Here is a 21,258-nt window from a genome sequence, read left to right on the forward strand (position 1 = left end):
GATTCTGATTGTCATGGAGATCATCCCCAGAACTTCAGAATGTGAGCTCCGTGAGGGAAGGGCTCCATCCATTTCCTTAGAAGGCACATTGAACTCAACGCCCCACACACAGGGCTCTGGATAACTCTTCACTGAGTGGATTAATGAAGGACCGAAGGAGCCCATGTGTATTTTGGTAGAACCAATCCTTTCTCCTGCTTCGGCTACTCAGTATCCAGACGGAGCACTTGTTACCTATGAGGAATGGTGCTAGGTGCTGGGTCCGCCACAAGACAGGGCCAGTGTGGACCCTGCCTTCAGGAGGTGATGGTCTGATGACAGGAAACTGAGTAGATGAAGAGCATTGCAATGAAAGAGCAAGAGAGGAAAGAGCCTTGAGAGTGGCGTAAGCAAAGTGGGTCTTGTGGCAGAAAGGATGAGCCCCGCACTTTCCAGGTGGTTTACGTGGGGGCATGGCCGAGGATAACCTCAGAAAAGGTGAGAAATCATCCACATGGTATTTTTGTTTCATGTGTTTGCTTGTATTAGCTATACCTACATGTGGTCAAAAACATGCAGGTCACAGGAAAAAGTTCAGGCAGAGAAGCCAGGCTTTTCCCCACCCTCCTGCCCGTCCTCCCTTCATCCAGCTCAGAGGCAGCCTTTATCAGACCTCGGGGCCCCTTCCAGCCATATTCAGCACGCATCTAAGCACATGGGTTGTAGAACAGATGGGACTTACAGGAAGATCAGGTGTCCAGGGGAAAACAACAGCCTGAACAACCGCATGGGGCTTGAAAAAAGATGAGCAGCTCCCAAGTGACTTGGCTTTGTGACTTGGGGCCGAGAGCCTCTGACTCCAGAAGGGTTCGGAAGAGAAAGATCAGACAAGGTAACAGGTAGTTTCCCACCTCACTGGCTGGAGAAGATTCTCGGAGCAGGTGACAGGGGACAGGAGGACGGAGGTAGCCAGGGATCATTGGATATCAAATACTGAAGATGCGATCCTCTAAGAACATGAGGTGCAGATCTCCATCGCTGCTCCCCCATTCTCCTTTATGAGAATTGGTTTTCTCATCTGTAAAATGGACGTTAACAGTACTCTACCCAAGAGTAGCACCATGAGGGCTGAAGAAGATACATGGGAGGCAAGAGCTGGTGCATGGTCGGTCTTCATCCCCTCGTTTCTGCTCTCCCATCCCACCTCCTGCCATCAACCAGTATGCCCAAGTTGGTGACCACGCCCCTGTTGAGGTCTTAGCTGGCCCTAGCTCTGTCATTGATCAGCAGCATCACCTCTGGCAAGTTTCCAGTTGCTCCCGGAGCCTTGGCTTCCTTGTCACTGCTTTGGTGGTGCCACAGGGAGGACACTAGAGTGGCATTCTAGCCTTTAAGTGTCCCCCCCTGGCATGCAGGGGTGCCCACCTAGCTCCTGCTCATCCCCTTCTCACCTCAGGGGCATGCTAACCCAGATCCTCAGCCACAGGGACAGTGCTCTTGCCTTTCCAAAGACTTGGTAGCAGCAGACTGGAGCCTGAGACATGCACCCCAGGCTGGAATTTGAAAAACAAAACTATTTGGATGTGAAATATGCAGTTGTGTTTCCCTGGCTGGTTAAAATACTTGATGCTCATTGAATATTCAACCACAGAAAAAAAGGCTCTCACTCCATGTACTGTCAAAAATGTAATGTAATTATAGCGATGTTAAATATCCCCAGCTGTTCTGAGATATTTGAATCTTAAATCAAGCCTGACTGTACACATCCTGGGGTTGCAGCTGGAGATCTACACCAAGTACCTCACAAGCACAGAGCTGTGGAAGTTCGGGCAAGAACTCTGGGCTAGGGTCTCTGAGCCCGTTTGTTATATCTGGGCTTCACCCTCAACGCGGGCATAAGGACCCCCATCGTGAGCTACTGGCAGCATTGCCAAAGAGATCCATGTTCCTCAAAAGGGCTGTGCAAACTGGCAGGTCATAAGCATCTATCCAAATAGTCTTTCAAATCCATGTGCAGGGAGCATAAAGAGATAGTGTAAAATAAACGGTAATAAAGTGAATAAACACGCGTCTCACTCCAGAGCCTTTGAGGTGCTTCTATAAATCAAATTCTTGCCATAATTTGCTCTGTGAGACTGTACTGAGAAGCAGAATCAAAGCTCATCTGCTTTCCTGAGCAGTAGGCTTAGATTTATGGATGTGAGTTCACAGTGGATGCCCGTGCCATTTCAAAGTGGGAAAATAATTTTCATTGGGAGGGGTTCCAAGAGAAGATTAAACCCTTCACTTTCAGAGATCAGAGTATCAACAACCTTCAGATCAGATATGCCACTGGAATCAGAAGGTGATGGCCAGCATACATATTTTGGAAAAAGAGTGAGTTCTCAGAGGAAGAAACAGATACTCCTGTGACGTGAAAGCGTCATCTATAGGCTTAAGCACAGATATCCTGAGGGTTTTTCAAGCTTCCTGGTGACTTTCTAGGTGACCTTGAGCAACTCATTCTCCCTCTCTGATTTTTTCACTTTGGTCGGGGTACTGAGTGAGGGAAGTGGCCCTAAAAGGCTCTGACTTACCCATAGAGGTATGACATGAAAGCTACAAGAGGTGGGACCGTGACAATATAGAGAAGGCCACTGTTGGCACATTATCCTTCCAGGGCCTAGCAGTCTTTCTTGGAAGAAGTGAGAGGTGTCACCTGATAACAATGAGGATGACAGTGACTGCTTACATTTAGCTGGCACCTACACATCTGTGCTTTTACACAGTAGGGGTACTTTCTGCATTGATCCTCAACTTTTACCCACCAGGACCGGACCATAGCTCGCTCTCAATAATTTTTGAATGGATTATTGCCTTGCCTGCGAGTTTCACAACCACCCTGCTGGGAAGGTATGATCTCTGTTCTACAAATAAGGAAACAGAGTCTCAGCGAAGGCAAGCAACTCTCCAGTAGCCACCCAGTTGGGACCTGGAGGACCTGGGCTTTGAATTTGAGTCTGTCTTCTTCCTGAATTTCCCTCCTTCCTAGTCCTCCAAGCACCTCTTTTCTAAGCTCCTAGGGTTCAAACTCCCAATCTTGCATAAATGTAAGTATGGTTAAAATACTCTCATATTGACTATTTTTGAACCTAGCTGCATGTTTGTTCTGGATTCTTTTATTTTCTTGGCTTTGGGACAGACCGTGATCCAAACCTACCCAGCCTGGTTCACCACATGGAGTCAGGTATGTAGCTGAGAGAGTTCTATACAACAAAGGAAGCTTGTATGAGTTTTCTGTTGCTGCTGTAACAAACTACCACAAACTCAGTCACTTTAAGCCACACAAATGTATTAGTGTGTAGTTCTGGAAATCAGAAAGCTAAAATGAAGGTGTCAGCAAGGTTGTGTTCCTTCTGTAAGCTCTGGGAGAGAATGTCTCCTTGTATGACCAGCCTCTAGGGGCCACCTGCTTTTCTAGACTCGTGGTCCCTTCCTCCATCTTCCAAGCTATCTATCAATGTGGTATATTCAAATCTCTTTCTGACTCTCTGGTCTCTGATTCCATGGTGACATCTTCTCTGACTCTGACCCTCCTGCTCCTCTAATAAAGACCCTTAGTGATTATGCCGAGCCCACTGGATGATCCAGGATAATCTTCCCACCTCAAAACCCTGAATTATCTATGAGTCTCCTTTTGCTATGTAAGGTAACAAGTTCAGAGGTTCTGGGGATGAGAATGTGGTTATCTTGAGGGACCATTATTCAGCCTACCAGATGGCCTTTGCATTTTGGTTTGATTGACATTCTGGCCATGGCCATTTACAGACCCAGCGACTTGTACCTGACTGAGAGAGTCCACTGATCCTTTGCAGCATTCATGGGACTTTAAGGCGCCCACAGCTGGGCTCTGTCTCTCAAAATGTGGCCCGTGGACTAGCAGGATCTGCAGCATCCGGGAGCTTTCAGAAATGCAAATCTTGGGCCCTATTCCGGGCCCACCAAATCAGGGTCTCTGCAGGGGGCACAGGAAACTGGGCAGCTCAAGTTTGAGAAGCACAGGCCTAGAGGGCTTTCCATTCATCCTCAGTTAATTGGAGTATGCTGCAACTGACCTGCCTGGGAAGGAGGGGAGGTCTCAGGGCAGAGATAAAGAAGGAAATCAGCTCCTCTTTTCAGCAGCAAGTCTTAGCGTTGATCCTCTTCTGCAAAGCACTCAGGGGCCCATTGCTTTTTCCCTAAGAAAATCTGCTAGGGCTGGTGAAATCCCCTTAAGCCCATCATGAGCAGGAACGGGGGAGCTGGGGAAGAAGAGCTGTACCGGAAACTGAGGAGACCTGAATTCAAATTCCAGCTGTTTCTTTTCCTGGGCCATGTGACCCTGGGCAAGTGGCTTCCCCTTTCTGAAGTTAGGCAGGCAAAAGGGTACAGTACACACCCTTCACTGCTGTCGGGATAAAATGAGATGGTAATGCATATTAAGATATCCTATCCAGGTAATAACGCCTCTGCTGGTTGGAAATGTAAGTTTGCTGACCCAAGCTGGACCGGGGTTTCTTTTTTGGGACAAATGTGACGTAGTGCAAAGAGCACTGACTTTGGAATCCAAAGATCAGAGTTTCTATCTCTGACTTTGGGCAAGTCAGCAGACCACTTTGCATCTCAGTTTCCTTATCTGTACCAGGGGGAAAAGATGACTTTCTTTTCCTGTCTGTCGTCGGGCTGAGATAAACTAATGAACATAAAAATGCCCGGCAGAGAGGAGGAGCTCAGTAAGTGTGTGTGGAAACAGAGGAAACAATTTACGAGGCAAATTAATAGTATCAACAGTGGTGTCAGGGGATCTATTTGACATGCTCAGGAGAACAAACTTCCCCAGTGCGTTAGCGGCCTCTGTTTGTTTTACCAACAAGTCCTGTTCCAATTATGAGTGAGTCATCTCTTTGTGAGCACAGGTCTGAGCTGGATCTCAGTTTGGCAACATTTCCTTAGCCAGGACTACAAGTTACTAATGTCCTTGAAAGAATGAAAATAGTCATTTAGTTTGGATTACGGCCACATGAAGACTTTTCACAACTCCTGATGCCCCTATGTGGCTGATGGAGTAGGAGGATGCTCAACTGTCCCTGCTCCTGTGCTCTGAGGTTCGCAGGGTTGCAGGCCTTGACTTTGAGGGCCCACGCCAATTTATAGTGAAAGAAATTTCAAGCTGAAGTTTGACACGTGGTGCAGGATACCCTCCAGAGAAGGGTTGGTTCTTACCAGCATCTCTGTGTGTTGGCAGAATGGGGTCATAGCAAAGGAGAATATCCAGCTTTGGAGCTGGACCAGCCTTTGTTTGAATCCTGACTCTGCTGCCCTCTAGCAGTGACCTTGTGCTTTCCTGAGCCTCCGTTTTCTCATCTGTAAAATGGGTTCCATAACACCCATTGGAGGCTGGTGAAATGGACGTGAATGTTTACATAACAGGTACCTACTCCAAATCCTGGGCTGTCATATGCCTGGTCCCCTCCCTGTATCTCCTTTCAGCTCCCGTCACCCCGATGAAGAAGAACATTGACCTTTGCGGACCTATGTGCCAGAAACAGAATAAATTTATTGTCATCTTTGTTGCCAAATGCCTGGCACACAGTAGGTACTCGATGGGCATTGGTTGGTTGAATCTCTGAGGGGCTGATCCAAGCAAATCACTTAGGAGAATCAAAGCGATGAGCTGCATAAACCAAATGGTCTGGTTACTTCTCCAGCCCTTCCTCAATTGGGCAGACGTCTGATTGATGCATTCATGACTGGCCACGGTGGCCCCTGAGCAGCCACTATCAGAATCAGTCTGACATTGGTCAATTTGGATATCTCCAGACCTGAGCAGAGTTTACATTTGATTCCCTAAACTAATTTCCCCGAAGTAAAATCACTGGTAGAGTTCTTTTCATGTTCCTTGTATAAATGTCTATTTAATCACCATCCTGTCTCCCGCACTTCAGTAACTTGTACATTTCCCCCTTAATCACTGCTTCTGCTCTGCAAAGAAAAGAGATGGTTGGCTGAAAAGCCCAGGCCATCTGCAGTAGTTAAGCCCTATTTTCCCCTGACTGCTCACTTGGACGGAGAACTTCTCAGTTAAGTCCCTTTGGTCATTTGGCACGTGCCCTCATTTCACAGAGGAAGATCCTGAGGCCAAAGTCACAGGGCTGGTCAGGGCAGCGCTGAGGCTGGCTTGGTTTTCCCAGTGCCTCCCCCACCTCCCACCCACGCTGCTCCTTCTCCATCCAGCTGCATGCACCTTTGTGGTCCTGAGGACTTGGGTTCAAATTCTGCCTTTGCTACCTGCTGGCTCTGTGACTCCAGGCAGACTACAATCCCTCCCCGAGCTGCAGTTTCCCATCTGTAAAATGTGAATGATCACACAACCTTTTAGGGTTATTGCGAGAACTGAGATGGCACGCAGTGCGCCCAGCCCGGGACTAGCGTATCACAGCTGCCCAACGCTATTTGCCTTCATCCTGCACTCGGAACGCTCCCTGCAAGTAATAATAACCGAAATAGCTCACATTTATTGAGTCCTTTACTTGGTGCCAGAAACTGTTCTAAGCACTTTACATGTATTAGCTCATTTACACCTCTTTCTCTAAAGGCAAAAGTATCTTTCTTGCCTCCCTAAAGCCATCCATCCTCACAACTACTGGACTGCCTGGCCTAGCACCATTTCAACCGAATTTGCTGATTTTAAACAATATGTTGCTAAAATGATTTCTTGTTTTCTGTTGCTGGCTCCGAGCAGCCAGCCTGCTCGCTGTGACAAAGTGTGATGAAACCAAATGCTGTCTCCTTGGCTTTTAGTACATATGACTATTGCAAAATCTGGACTCAAGATTGACCCCAGCAAAAAGGGGTTAAGAAAAAGGGTAGAGTGCAGGGAGGAATGGCCCTGGTGCAGTGAAGAACGGGGGAAGGACACGGATGACACAGATGGGACCCTCCATGGTCTAACAGCCAATAGCAAAAGAAGTCAGAGATTTGCTACAAAGATTAAAAACTTAGTTTGGCCCCCAGGCAACCATCACTGGCAGTGATTACCACACCTCTGCACTACTCCTCCTCAGCACCTCCAGTCCCTCCCTACAAATACCCCAAACCATGCTCAGGGCCTAGAAGCCTGTGTTCAATCTCATTGTTTCCCACCTCTGTATTCACATTTGTATATGCTGTCACTGCTCCCTGAAATCCCCACTCTTTCCTTCTTTACCTTGGAACTCCTACTTATCCTTTAAGACTCAGTTCAGATGTCACCTCCTTCGGGAAGCCATCAGAGGTCCTGGGTACTGACCTGGGTCTGACCTGGGTAGTCCTCTAAGCCCACATCACACCTCTGCACTCTATATTGGCATCTGGTCACACATCTCTTTCCTCAAAAATAATTAATGAAGGACACACACCAAGCCTTATTTAGTTTTATATCCCTGGCAGCTAGTACAAAGCTTCACATACAGGTGACACTCTAGGCTCTGGTTGATTGAATGAATGAACCAGGAAATGAGCCTATTCCCACTCCGGTAAGCGGTCATAATAAGAGGAGATGATCATTATAGGGAGAATAATTAGTAAGTGCTACCCCCAGATATGAGGACTCTGCCAATATCTTTATCCAAATTATACAGTAGCTCTCATATATTGGGCACCTGCAGCTATGCAGGCGTGAGCCAGCCCCTGCACACATGTGGTCTTTGTCCAGCAGCGTGAGGCAGGCATTATCACCAGAGGTGTGAGAGTGAAGCGCCTGCCCCAGGCGCACATCTAGGAGGGAACAGAGCCAAAAGTCTGTGCTAGGTCCGCCCGACACCTTCGCTTGAGCCGGGCCTCCTCCCAGAGAGGATCACTGCTCCTTGTTTTTGCAGCAGATCCTGATAGGCCTCTCTGTCTGCCCCTGTTCCCAACTTCTTGGTCCCTCTCTGGAGGCTCCAGTCCCAGCTAGCTCCACCCCCAGGATGACCCAGGAGGGCCAGAGTGTGTGTGCTGGTGGTGCCGGTGCCAGAGAAGGTCCAGGGCTTGGGCCAGGCAAACAACATGGGCATTCAGAAGCAAGAGCTGCTTTGACTGGCAGTGGAGTGATTAACCCTAGCACAACTGTAACAAACAGAGGAGCTGCAAGTAAACATATCCCCAGTGGACCAATTGGCAGACACACCTCTTTACAATACTCTTCTCTCCCCTGCCAAGTTTATTTCCAGACAGGAGACTAGCTAGATGGAATGAGACTTTGGGGACAGCTGGCACATCCCCCCAAAAGGCATCCCCTGAAGTCATATTCTTCACCTGTTGCACGGTTCTCTTAGGGCTTGGTAAGCATGGGGATGTGGAGGAGTGTTTTGTATGCAGCTCTCCATTCTCTGTCTCTAACACAAAACGTAATAAATGCCCAGAAACTGCCCAGGCATTTCCTTAGTAGAAATGCATGCCACTGGTGTTCCCTGGAGAAATTAAGCCAAGAGTCTTGGTGCGGGTCTTCCAGGACAACAACAAGTCTCGGGGGTACCTGGTGAAGGGGTTCATTCTCCAGGCCTTTCCTCAACACTTATGTGTCAGCCTCTGTGCTGGAGAGGTTGGGGAAATCATATGTGACTCCGGCCGGGGTCTAGAGTGGGGAACAGTCACGGACCAGTAGGTGTGAAGACTGACACCTAAAGGAGGTGATAGAGGGGCAGAAAGGAAGAAGGCATCAGTTGCTGGTTGATGAGAGGAGGAGAGTGTGGCAGTCAGGACAGCCTCCAAAGCAGAAGAAACCCCAGGTCTGGATGCTGAAGGATGAGTAGTTCCTGAGGCAGACAAAGCAGTGTGTGTGTGTGTGTGTGTGTGTGTGTGTGTGTGGTTGTGTGTGGGGAGAGGGGGCATAGAGGGCAGGGAGCACTTATAGCAGCAGAAGAAGGCAGAGTGGCTTGGGGAGCGGTGGTCCAGCTGTTGTAAGCTGTTTGCAGAACTTAAGGATGTGGTACCAGAGTGGACAGGAGGTGAGGCAGGGCATAGGTGCAGAGTCTGAGGGCAAGGGATCTGTTGAGGGGTTTTAAGAAGGGGGATGACATGCTTCAGGTGGAACTTTAGAACTACTCTGGCTATAGCGTAGGGAATGGATGAAAAGAGGAGGGGCAATGAGCTGGAGGCCAACAGACCAATTAGGAGATGGATGTCATTTAAAGGCAACATTTTTATAGGAGCCAGCACAGTTTTAAGAGCTCCTCCCTCATTATATGCATGCATATACACATCTGTCTATCCATCGATTGATCCATCCATCCATTTACACACAACAAATATGGTGCATTTGTTACCTCCACTAGATGGAGTAGGAAACTAAAGAACAGAGAGGCTAAGCCACTTGCCCGGAGGGCACACAGTAAGTGGTGGTCTCAGGATTTGAATCATCAGGGTAGCTTGAGCATTCATGGTCTTACCCACTGCACTATGGTGCCACTCCACCAGAGATGGCAAAGATCTGAGTCAGGTTGGTGTAATTAGAGGAAAATATTCCTGATGGCCTGCTCTGTATTTGATGCTCTTCTGAAATAGCTTCCAGCTTCCATGGATAAAGGGATATGGCCTTTAATTCTGAGATCTTTGGTAAAACAAACAAACAAACAAACAAACACCCTACAGCATGAAATGTTAAGGGGCTGGAAAGTTAAGGGGCAGGGTCATGAAAGGAAGCCACTGGGGGGGGGGGTCACTTGAGTCCCTAGGGAACACATATTTGGAGAAGGGAGGTATTTCTTTTGTTTATGTGTGTGTATGTGTTTGAGTGTGTGTGTGTGTGTGTGTGTGTGTGTATCTGCAAGCTCTCCCGCTGAAGGAAGACAGGGTGCAGGTGAGTAAGAGGAGGGTGTACCCCAGTGGGAAGGGTCCGGGTTGCTTCAACTCATGGCCATAGCTGCTGGGGAGACTGAGGCCAGGTGGTTCCCGAAGGTGCTGTATGTTTGGAGGTGGAGATGGGTTAGGCACCTGTATCATGTGCCCTAGGCTATGACTGCACCCCCTGAGGCAACTCCCCTTTCCACTCTCCCAATCACACTCTAAGGAGGAATGGTAGGTGGCAGGGGTTAGGGAGGGCAAGAGTCCTACACAGGGATCTTCTAATAGCAAAGAGGCTCCGGCTCAGAGAAGAAGCCTACATGTGGTTTCTGTGTAATACAGCTGATGCTATGCAAAGTTGGACTTCAACCTACTGGCTCTGAGCTTTGGACAGCATTGTGGAGCCTCCTCTTCCTCATCTATAAAACGGGAATAAAACTAAACTCATTGCTAACGCAGCATTGCGTGAATGTCAAAAGTGTATAGTGGCTGTTATCCGGCAGTGCTGCACACTTTGTATAGCCATCATCAGATGTGCACGATTCTATTTGGCGGGCTGTGTTGCTGACAGTTGAATATAAATTGAACTTCAGTCTCATGTTAGTGGCTGCTAGTGAGTGGTCAGCCAAACAATAAACAAGGCATCGCTAGTCTCATTCCTTCATCTCTGTAGAACTTGGCGTTGCATTTGAAGTCTGAAAGGAGTCACTTAGAAGCACATAGGTAGCAGCATGTGTTTGCTGAAGTAGGCAGAGGAGCCACTGGGTAGGGATTCCTCAGAGGCAGGCTGAAAAGCCCAGGACACAAGGGATATTTGGGGAATGGGTAAGTCAGGGCTGCTCTACGTAAGGCAAAGCAAGGAGAGCAAGACCGAAGCCAGGGTCACCATCCTTGACAAGGACTAGCCCAATTAGCCAATCGGAGGCCTGGCCTGACTGGCATCTGAGCCCACACCTGTTGGAACGATGGTATCTCTTCACCATCACAGGAAAAGCGCTGTCAGATACAAGGCTGTCAGGAGTGAGGCAAAGGGGCTGGTAAAATCATCATCAGAGCATTACAGATAAGCACAAACCTTCCCCGCTCTAGTGGAAAAACCCAAACCCACCTAAGGGGCATTTACACACGAATGACTGGACAGGCTTGTGCCACGCTGGGGTTTGGCACCAGAACTCCTCCAAGGCAGACCGCACGAGGCAGATACCTTCTGTCTGACAGCTGCATTATCCAGACCCACAGCGTGGGGGAACCAGCACAGCAAATGGTTTACAAACCCCGAACACAGCTTCTCCTGGCCCCTGCTGTTCACATCAATATCTCTTTGAGGCTGCTTTCCCCACTGCAGGGTGGTGGCTTCTCTAGAGCCGGACCCATACTCACTCACTCCGTGGGGTCAAAGACCCCACTGACGCCCACCACTGCAATCCCCCCTGGATGCCTAAGACAGAGCTTTTACAAAGCAGCGGAAGAGGCTGCAGAGTACCGCCACCTAACTGGCTCGTTTCGGTGTTGGTTAATATTCTGGGCGTTTCCTCCGAAGTCTCCCTAGATTCCAATGTTTTGGAACTCAGACATAAGCTGCTTAGGGCAGTGCGATTCTGCTGATGGCCCATTTTTGAAGAGCTTCCTGCTGGTTTTCCCAAAGACCACAAACCCACAAGTAAAACACGCATCCCTCTCGTCCCATCCCTTCACCCGAGACACAGGGCAGTTGCCTGGGGTCCTGTGCACCTGCGGCGGGGGGGTGGGGGGGGTGGGGGCGGTACAGGACGAAGAGGTCTAGCATTCACAGGAGGGGACCAGAAGGAGCAGAGCTGAGGGTCTGGGGGCCGACGAAGGCGAGAGCCGGGACAGGTGAGCGAGGTCACGCCTCCTACAGTTACGTCCAACTTGCCACGACCTGGAGGACGAGCGAGGCTCAGGGGACCTAAGAGCGGGTTCGGCCTCGGCGTCCCGGAATGATGTCACCGGCAGCGGCCTGGTGTGCCACCCTGGGGGTGGGGGGGCCCTACTGAGTCCGGAGCGCGGGGCGGGGCGGGGGGAGCGGAGGGAGCGGGTCCGCGCGGAGGGCAACTCACGGAGGAGAAGTTGTGCGGGCCGCAGAGCTCGCCGCGGTACTTGCAGGAGAGCAGCATGTCCTCCAGCTGGTGGCCCAGGCGGTCCATGAAGGCGGCGCTGATGCCCTCGAAGTGGCGCGGCGGCAGGAAGAGGCGGAAGTCGGCCAGCTTGCGGAACCACTGGCGGCGCGGCTCGTCGCCCCGCAGCAGCTCGCTGACCAGCGGGCGCGCGGTGCGGTTGGGCAGCAGCAGCCCGAGCCAGTGGCCGGCGTAGTAGAGGTCCCCCTTGGAGAGGCGCGGGAAGCGCAGCGGGTTGTTGTTGCACACGGTGACGGCGGGGAAGGGCAGCTGGCGGCTCCACTCGCGGTGCACCCGCGTGTGCGACGGGAAGCTGAGCCAGTAGAGCAGGCGGTTCGAGGACCAGGACAGCAGCAAGCCGAGGGACGTGCAGAAGGCCAGCACCCACAGCGCGCGCCGCTGGAAGGAGCCCCCCGCCGCCGCGCGCCCGGCGCACATGTGCCGCAGCCCGTGCAGCTTAGCGCGGCTCAGCGACGGCCGCCCCCTGCGGGCGACCCCCGGCCCCTGCAGCGCCCGCTCGCGCGCGCCGCCCCGGGCGCCCCCGGGCTGCCCCGCCGCCGCCACGGCCGCCGGCGCCGGCTCCTCGCGGGCCATGCGGAAGCGTCCCGGGCCGGTGAGCGCGGCCGCGGGCAGCCGGGCTGCGCCGCTCCGGCTCATTCATTCAGCCCGCGGCTGGCGGCAGCGGCGGCGGCCCCGGCCGGGCGGAGCCGCCATGGGAGTCCGCAACAGCAGTGGAAGCAGCAGCAGCAGCAGCAGCAGCAGCAGCGGCGGCGGCCGCCGCGCGCAGCCCGCGCCAGGGAAGCGTACGCCCGAGAGGAGCTCCGGTGGCGCGGCATGCCCGCCCGCCCGCCGCCGCCGCCGCCGCCTCCGCGGGCGCCCGCCCGGGACCGAGCGCCGCTCCGGCCCGCCGGCCCCGGCCCTGGCCCCTGCCGAGCGCCCCCCGGGCTCCCCGGGCCCCTAGTCTTCCTGGAGGGCGCCTGGCCCCGCCGCTACCTCTAGAGGGGCCCCACCGGGCGCCGCCTCTCCGGTGCCGGGCGCTGCGCCCGCCTCCCCTCGCCTCGGACCCCGGGGGACCCCGCGCCGCGTCCCCCCTGCGCCGCCTAACCCCAGCTTTTGCGCTGGTCTGGGGAGAGCAGCCACGCGGCCACCATCCCGGACCTGGACATCCCCAGGGGCCCGGCCAGCCCAGCCCGTAGCCCCGCGGCGCTGGGACCCGCGAGAGAAGGCGCCGGGGAACGAGCGCCCCCAGAGGCCGCCGCGGCTCGGGCTCGGGCTCGGGCTCGGGCTCGGGCTCGGCTCGGGCTCGGGCGCGGGCGCGGGCGCGGGCTCGGGCGCGGCGGGCGGGGTGGGGTGGGCTGGGGTGGGTGTGTTCCCGGGCGAGGGGTCGCTCAGCGGCCGTGGCGCTCTTTCCCTCCCCGGCGCGATCCGTCCGCCGCGCCCCGGGCTGCGCTCGGCGGAGACCCTCGAGGGCTCCCCCCAGGCCCGCGCCTGAGCCCTGCGAGCGACGCGCCCGCCCTCGCCCTCGCCCTCGCCCTCGCCCTCGCCCTCGCCCTCGCCCTCGCCCTCGCCCTCGCCCGGGGCTGGGGGCTGCTCGGGGCGTCCTGCGGAGGGCTGCCTGCCGCGGGGCCCTCCCGCGCTGCTGGCCCGAGGAAAGTGTCACTGCTCCCCGCCACTCTCCCGGGCGCCTCGGCTCTCCAGAAAAGGCCGGCCTCCTTGTCCCCTGCCTGGTCTCCTCCCTGCCCCGGCGGCGCCAGGAGCGGGGCACTGCGGAGCCCCGGCTGCACCTCTCGGCGGGGTGACCGGGACTCGCCGCTCCGCGCGTCCCGCTCTCCCGGCTGCGAGCCCGCGGCGGCGGCGGGGCTGCGGGGCGGCGGCGCGGCGGCGCGGCGGCGCGGGCTGCGCTCCTCTCCCGGCTGCCCGGCCCTCCTCGGGCCGCGGGCGAACTTGGGCAGCGGCCGCGCGACGCCGGCGCGGCGGGGTTTCAAGCACCTGCTCCTCAGCTCGCCGGCCGCACGGCTCCGGGCGGGCGGGGCGGCGGCGGCGAGCGCTGTGCGCTCCTGGAGACGCGGTGCTGACGCGCCCGGCTCCTCCTCGCTGCATTTTAAGTCCCGGCCACTGTGGCCGCTGCGCACCGAGCGGGGAGCCTCTCGCCGGAGCCGGCCGGGCGGGGGATGCGCTGCACAGATGTGCCAGAGTGTGCGGGCTGGGGGGAGAGACGGGGGTGGGGTGGGGTGGGGAGAATCGTCGCGAAGCCATGTGTGGACAAGTGTGAGAACACCTCGGGCTGGGAGATGGGCTGCACAGAGAGTGAGCTGCCGTGTAGTGTGGGCATGTGAACAAGTGTGTGAGGGGGGCGTCGCACAGAGTGTGGGTAGGTGTGTGTGCATGTGCTGAACGGGTATTTCTGTGCATCTCGTGCATGTGAGCTTATCTGCAGATGATGTACTGTGGCTACCTGAGGGGGTGTGATGTGTGTAGGATAGGGTTCTGTGATGGTGTGTGTGTTCTCTGTGTGTGGGAGTGTGTGTGCACTGGGTGGTGGGTATGAATGGGTGTGTTGATGTGCAGATGCATAGCAGAGTTTCTGGATGTGGTGGGTGTGTTTTGCATGCGTGTCTGGGTGTGTGGTACGTGAGTTGAGGTGCTAGGAGTGGTGATTGGGCCTCTGGCAAGGTGGGCTCTGCCTCTTGGGAGCTTCCCAGGTGTGCAGCGCCCCCCACCCACCCTCCAGCCCCACCACCAAGGGTCTGCTGCTCAGCCCTAGAGCGCTCAGCCAGCACAGCTCTCCTAGGCAGCAAGGAGGAGTGTGGCTTCCCAGGACAGGAGGCTCCATCTCCGCCATTCACCTGTGAGCCTACAGTGTGATGTCACCCCCCCGCCCCCTCCTGGGCAGGCTCAGGGGCTCCCACTAACCCTCAGGCACCTTTCGATGATTTTATTTAGCCTTTGTAATATTCTACTTTGGTGTGTTTGAGACGATGGATGAAGCACACAGTGTACTGCTAGCTCCATGTCACAGGTGAGACTAGGGAGGACAAGTACGTGGCCAAAGTCATACAGCCTGCAAGCGACAGACTGGGATTCTGCACCCAGGTGCCCAAAGCCCTGGCTCTTTCTACTGCACCCCATAGCTTTACAGTTTGCACTGTGGGCCAGGCACCTTGAGGGCGGAGCTGGAATCCTGCAGCTCTCGCAGCTACCTGGCAATGAATGTGTGCCACTCAGACCTCGGATTGACCCCCTGAAGCCTCAATGGAAGAGGTAATGCTTCAGCCCCATTATTCCATGGGATAGAGGGGTTTTCCAGAGAGTGGGTTTTGATGGGGGTTGTAGCGGAGTAGAGACAGTGTGAAAAAGATCCCAAAGGTGGGAGGGCACTTAGTGAAGTAGCGGGATTTGGGATTTGGGCCCGGAGAGGAATTTCACCTCCTTTACGATGACTTCTTAGGGGTGCTTCTGGCAAATCTGTTGAATGAGCCCAGAGTGTCTGAGTGGTACTGGGTGGGCTTTCCCTCTTCACTGACCTGGAGGGCATTCTGTCAGCTTGACAGCTCCCTGCATCGGGTCTCTGGAGAAGAGGACATCTGAGCCCCACTCATCCTCACTCACCCCCATACATAAACACACGTGCACCTGCCTCACACACGCATCACACGCACACCTGGAGACTCGTCTCATTCACCAGCAGAAAAAGCTACTGAAGTGGGTTTTTCTATTTTGGATTCTGTTCCTTGAAGCTGTCTGTTGCTGGCTTTGGGGGGAAGGTTCTGAATCTGCCAGTTTTATGGGGTTTCTATCAGAGGCTCCCAGCCTGGTCCTAACGTTCCTGTAAGTTGCCACAGTGATACGTATCCCAGTTAAGGTGGAGCTTGTGAGCTCAGCAGCGCAGTTGCTGAAGAGGCAGCCAGTGCAAGCACATCACATCTTCCAGAGTCCTAACTCTGGCCTGGCACAGAGACCTGTCTTAAAGAAACCTTTAGGATGTTCAATGTTTCTGATACGTTCAGGGCTGCGGGCTGTTTCTTTCCTGGCAGTTTCCCTCTTGAAATGTACACCTGCTGTTGTTGGTTGCCCGGATGTCTTCTGTGCCTTGGGTTTTCCTGTTAATTCTCCAGATGGGTTGCTTTTCCAGAGAGGGGAGAGGTATCCTGCGTAGGCTCCAGGCTCTTGGCACAGAAATCCAGCAGGAGGTAGAGGATGGCTAGTGACCCTAGCAAAGATCAGTGGCACTCTCTATGGCGTACGTATGCAGTGAGTTCCCTACCCCCATGCACCCCACCCCCCACCTGGACCAATACTTCCACCAGCTCAGCAAACTCCACTCTTTCTTCAAGCCCCAGCTTAAGCATCACCTCCTGGGAAATTGGAGCCATCATGGCCCTTGCAGTAGTAGCTTTCAACTATGTATGTCCAGGGTATTCTTCTGGACATTAACCCTTTGAGGACAGGGACTACACCTCACTCATGTTTGTGTCCCTCCCTCCAGGCACAGTGCCTGGCACACTGACAAAGCACCCTGAGACAGGAGGAGGGGAAAGGAACTAGGATTTCTTGAATATTTCTGTATGTCACACATTGAATCGGACATGTAAATGTATTTAATTTCTCACTCCAATCCCGCAACGGAGGAATTTTGGTTCTCTTTATATATTTGTGAACCAAGGGCTCAGAACTAAACTCTAACTCATTCCAAAGCCCAAGAATTTCCCTTTCCACCATGCTTCTTGCAAAAGTATAATAATACACAGATAATAAAATAAATATAGGACTTCCTAAGCACTAGGGCCTGTTCTAAGTTACTTACACTAAAGACAAGTGTTCTAAGTATTTAATCCTCAAAATGATTGTATGAGGTGAGTAGTATTATTTTCTGTACCTCAAAGCAGAGGAATCCTTACCACATAGAGGTAGAGCTACTCACCCTAAGCCACACAGCTACTAAGCTGCAGAGCAGCCTTTGAATCCAAGCAGTCTGGCTCCAGCTCCCATGGTCTCAAACCCTACCCCATATCATCTCTGCTCTATTGAATGACAGCACATGGGAATTAGCTTTCCTGTCCTGGAAGACTCGCTTGGCCAGAAAAACAAATTCGCAAGGCAGCGCATGAGCTGACCCACATAACCTCTCCACCAAGAAATTAGAATTATCATTGTGATTTGCCAATAATAAGCTTTCAAGAAAATCTTCCTTTTCTTGTTTATCTCTAAAACATCTGTTGCTCACACCTGGAATCCTGGCCTTTTCTTCTGTGCGATGTTTGTGTGCAGTGACAGCGAGGCCTCTACTTACTGGCCAGCCAGCCCACTTCCCAGGATGGGACTACCACCACTAATTATGAGCTCTTTCTCAAATCCAATGAGTTTGTTGGGAGGCGGAGGCCGATTTCAGCCAATGTGATTTTCTGGTTCTTATAATCCAATTTTCGGAGCTGATCCTTGTTGACTTAATCAGGCTTCACCGGAGCCCCCAACATTCCTGTTCACCCCTACTCCCTCCTACTCAGGGGTCAGGCATTGGAAAGTGTCTGAGGAGCCAGCTCACCCTGCTCCCTACCTGCTATAGGAATCCCTCTTACACACCCTTTTAGGAACTGTCCACTGGTAACCGGTTCTATTCTGGAACATCTGGCAGTGTTTGAAGCTCCTTCCTTTTGTCAAATTGGAATCTGTCGTTTTGTTCATTTCTCTCATTTCCCCTAATTTATCTCTGGAGACCTGCACAAATAAGTTTGATCTCTCTTTCACATGGGAACCCTTCAAAAATACTTTACCGAATCAGAGTACATTGATGCTGAAAGGGGTTCCAGCAGTCTGCCCACCTAACAAACTCTTCAAGATAAGTCTTCTCTTCTCAGGCAAAACGTCACCCATTCCTACAGCTGTTACTCCTGTGCTTGTGCTCTCGAAGTGGGATCTTGGAGGTCAACATCCTTAAAATGTGACCACCAACCCCTGCAGAGTATGAGCACACCAAGCCTTTTACTATGGTGGTGGTGTGTTCTTATTTGCCCTCTTACCTCTGGGATGTAGTGGACATAGTGGGTGGGGAGAGGGGACTGTAACGATAGGTTCTGGGTGGCTCTGCTTAGGATGCCAAATGCACTCTTTTAGGACTCCGCTGTTCATTGTAATGAGCCAATATGACTTTTAGCACTAAAGTCCACTGATCTTATGGGGTAGTGGGCTTTTGTGGGTTTGCCTGTGTACCCAAATCTGTTTCTCTCTTTTTTCCCCATCTCTGTACTGACCTTGGCTCTCTGTCACTCTGCCTCCCTCTTCCTCCTCCTTCTCTTTTCTCCTTCTTATCTTTCTCTCCTCTTTCTCTTCTCCTGACCTCTTCCTGAGATCTAGTGGTCCTATCTGATACCTCTTTAGTTCATATTATTGGTGGCCTCTATGCTGGCCATCATAGAGGTGGCTGCAATGTCACAGGACCTGACCAAATGTCCAAGTAGTCATGCTAGGAATTCCTGCACTGATGGAAAGATCAAGGAGGACCCCTTCACCATGGTCTTAGCACATTGCACAAAAACTTTACCCTCCCATGCCTCCCACCCTCTACCATGGGGCTGGCATTGGAGTTGCTTGTCCATCTTGCCTTTCTCTGTGCTTCAGTATGTCCACTGTTTTTCTCACTGCGTGGTCTTCTTGTATTACACTTGACTTCTCCTAGTTTTCTCTTTTTCTGGGCTCTTTCTTAGACTCCCCAGACTATCTATCTATCTATCTATCTATCTATCTATCTATCTATCTTGCCCTTTGGCCATTTTCATTTTAATGGAATTCAAACTCTCAGCTGCCCAATCTTCACCAGCACTAAATCAAAGACGTAAGAGGGCCCACACCTACCAGAGAAAGATCAGAAGCTGGAAGGACAGGTCCAGAGTAGAGGGCAGGTAGGATGATCCCCAGAGCTGGAGGGAGATCTGCTGAAGCCCAGTGCTCTACCTTGAATGGCAAATCCTGAGAGCTGGGAGCTGGATATTCAATCTAATTTAACCCCTTCACCCTCAGGGGAGGAAGTCAAGGTCCAGAGAGGGGAAAGGCTTGCTGTAAATCATATAGACTGTTACTAAAAAAATGTAGAATGAGAATCTAAATTCCAACTTCCAGTTCATTCTCTGCTCACCCTGAGAAGTAACTTTTTAAAAATCCATTTTGAAATCCGTAATGTATTCACATGGTTCTAAAAGGACAAAATAATAAACAGTCTATTTAGAAAGTCTCTCTACCCCTTCCCCTCCCCTGGCCACCCATTTTTCCTCCCCAGAGGCAACTCAGGTCATCAATTTGTTGTATAATCTATTAGTGGTACTTCGTGAATATATATACGTCCGTTTAGCCTCAATATGTCCCCTTTTCTTACACAAATGGTTGCATTCTGTGAATACCATTTACTAGAGTAATTGTAGTCCATGTTCTTCACACTTTCCCCTCTGTATTTTCAGTTATTTTATGGTTGCCTGCCTCTGACACCTCATTCCGACTTCTGTTATTTTCTTCAACTTCTCATTTCACATTGTCCTGCTCTCCCATCCAACAAGGACAGAGGGTCCTATGACAAGGTGGTACAAGAGCTTGTCATTTTATTATCAGATTTTTCATTAACTCTTTCCTAGATACATTGATGGTTAGAAGCTCTTGTAGAGGTCATCTCAAAGAGTGGGTAATGCAAATACATTTCCATTTGACTCTGAAGAGTATTACGAGGTGTATTAGCATAGGAGTAAATTTTTCATATTTTACTTAGGATATTATAACATACACACACACACACACACAAATTGAGTGCTCTGAGCACATAGCTTGGTTGGTTTTGGAAGGTGGTTCAAGCATGCATTGGGTGGCAGAGAAAGCCAGTTTGGGATTCAGAAGTTTCTCTGATTAATATACAGAGTGGGTAAAACCACAGAGAGAACCACAGGATGTCAGTGCTTCATGATCTTAATACCATGTAGTTAAACTTAGGAGAGGAAATTGATGTACAGAGCTCAGCAGCTTGCCTCTGGTCACTGGGAAGCTGATCTGATGATAGTCATGATGATGGTGATGTGATGATGATGATGATGATGGTGTTGGTGTTGTTGATGATGATGGTAGTGGTGGTATTGGTAACGTTGATGATGGTGGTAATGGTGATATTTGATAGCTGACATTGATTGAACACTCTGTGTCAGGCACTGTGCTCAATGAACATGTGCTAAATCACATAATCCTCACAGCAAACCTATAAGATACATACCACCATTATAGCTCTTCTACATGGAAGAAATCAAGGCAAAGATTGGATAAGTAACTTGTCCAGACAGTGGCTAGACTCAAGCCTAGGCATTTGGGCTGTATAGTACAAGGTCTTAATGAAGTTGGTTACAATTAGCTGAAAGTGATAACTGTATTTATTGAGTATCTAAAGCATGTCAGGTGCTGTCTTCGGCACTGAGAATATGACATCTATCCACACTGGTCCTTGCCTCAGCTTACAATCTAGTGGATGACGTGGATGAAATTAAGCTCAGGCCACGTCAATAATCAGTCTCCTTCCCCCAGCTTTGCTTACCTATCATTGGCTTATTCTGGGTTTAGGCTTGAATAACTGGGTCTTTGGTTGTAACACCGGCCATAAAGTTAGCAGAGCAATGGAGCCTTGCACACTTTTCTACCCAATTTCCCCTCCCAGACACATAACAAAACTCTCATTAAAATTGTTAAGCATAATAAGCTTCTCCAGTAGTTACCATCCGCTCATATTATGAAAGGCATGCCGTTAAAATAGGATCTAATGAAATATAAAACCCCAGGTACAATTAGGCATATTATTCACAATTCCTTGACCGTCCCTTTAACTGCTTTCGGCCATGACTTAATCCTACCCTGGCTCTCACCTCCCCTTTGGGGAGCACTAAGTAACCAGCCCTGAATCTATCTTGCAGACAGACCCTCTGCAGTGACTCAGATTTAAGGCTAGGTTGATTTGTCAAAAGCCTCCAGCCAGGCTGCTTTTCCTCCTAGCCATGGCTTTCCTCTGTCTCAGTCACTAGCAGTGTGTTTACTCACTTTCCCTTATAAACGACCTGGCCAAACCAATACTTTGGGTTTCTCTACTCCTAGTTTATCTTGCCTGTCCACCCACCAGAGGAGCAGAAAGGGAAGGATTACAGTGCATTACTTGGCAACCGTGTGGATCTGTGTGATTATCTAAACAGAAGACAGGAAGAGAAGGGCAGGACAGGAAAGTGGGAGGAGGGAAGGGAAGGAGAGGGGAGAGGAGGGGAGGGGAGGGTGGGGGAGGAGAGGAAAGGAGAATAACACAGAGTACCTACCATAT

General features: G+C 51.7%; 1 protein-coding gene across 3 annotated transcripts in view; it reads right to left on the bottom strand.

Moving 5' to 3' along the window:
- The window catches only part of ASIC2 (acid sensing ion channel subunit 2), a 995,000-nt gene that overhangs the window by 246,418 nt on the left and 727,324 nt on the right, over positions 1-21,258 (bottom strand). Inside the window, exon 1 of one of the 3 annotated variants that reach the window (XM_072779485.1) lies at positions 11,877-12,590. The exons of the other annotated variants lie outside the window; for them this stretch is intronic. Within the exon in view, the coding sequence (XP_072635586.1) occupies positions 11,877-12,590 (714 nt within the window). Of the gene's footprint in view, positions 1-11,876; positions 12,591-21,258 lie in introns of those variants that run through there. 3 annotated transcript variants of the gene reach the window in all.

The sequence above is a fragment of the Canis lupus genome, chromosome 16 (assembly GCF_048164855.1).
Source record: "Canis lupus baileyi chromosome 16, mCanLup2.hap1, whole genome shotgun sequence".
Classification (NCBI taxonomy): domain Eukaryota; kingdom Metazoa; phylum Chordata; class Mammalia; order Carnivora; family Canidae; genus Canis; species Canis lupus.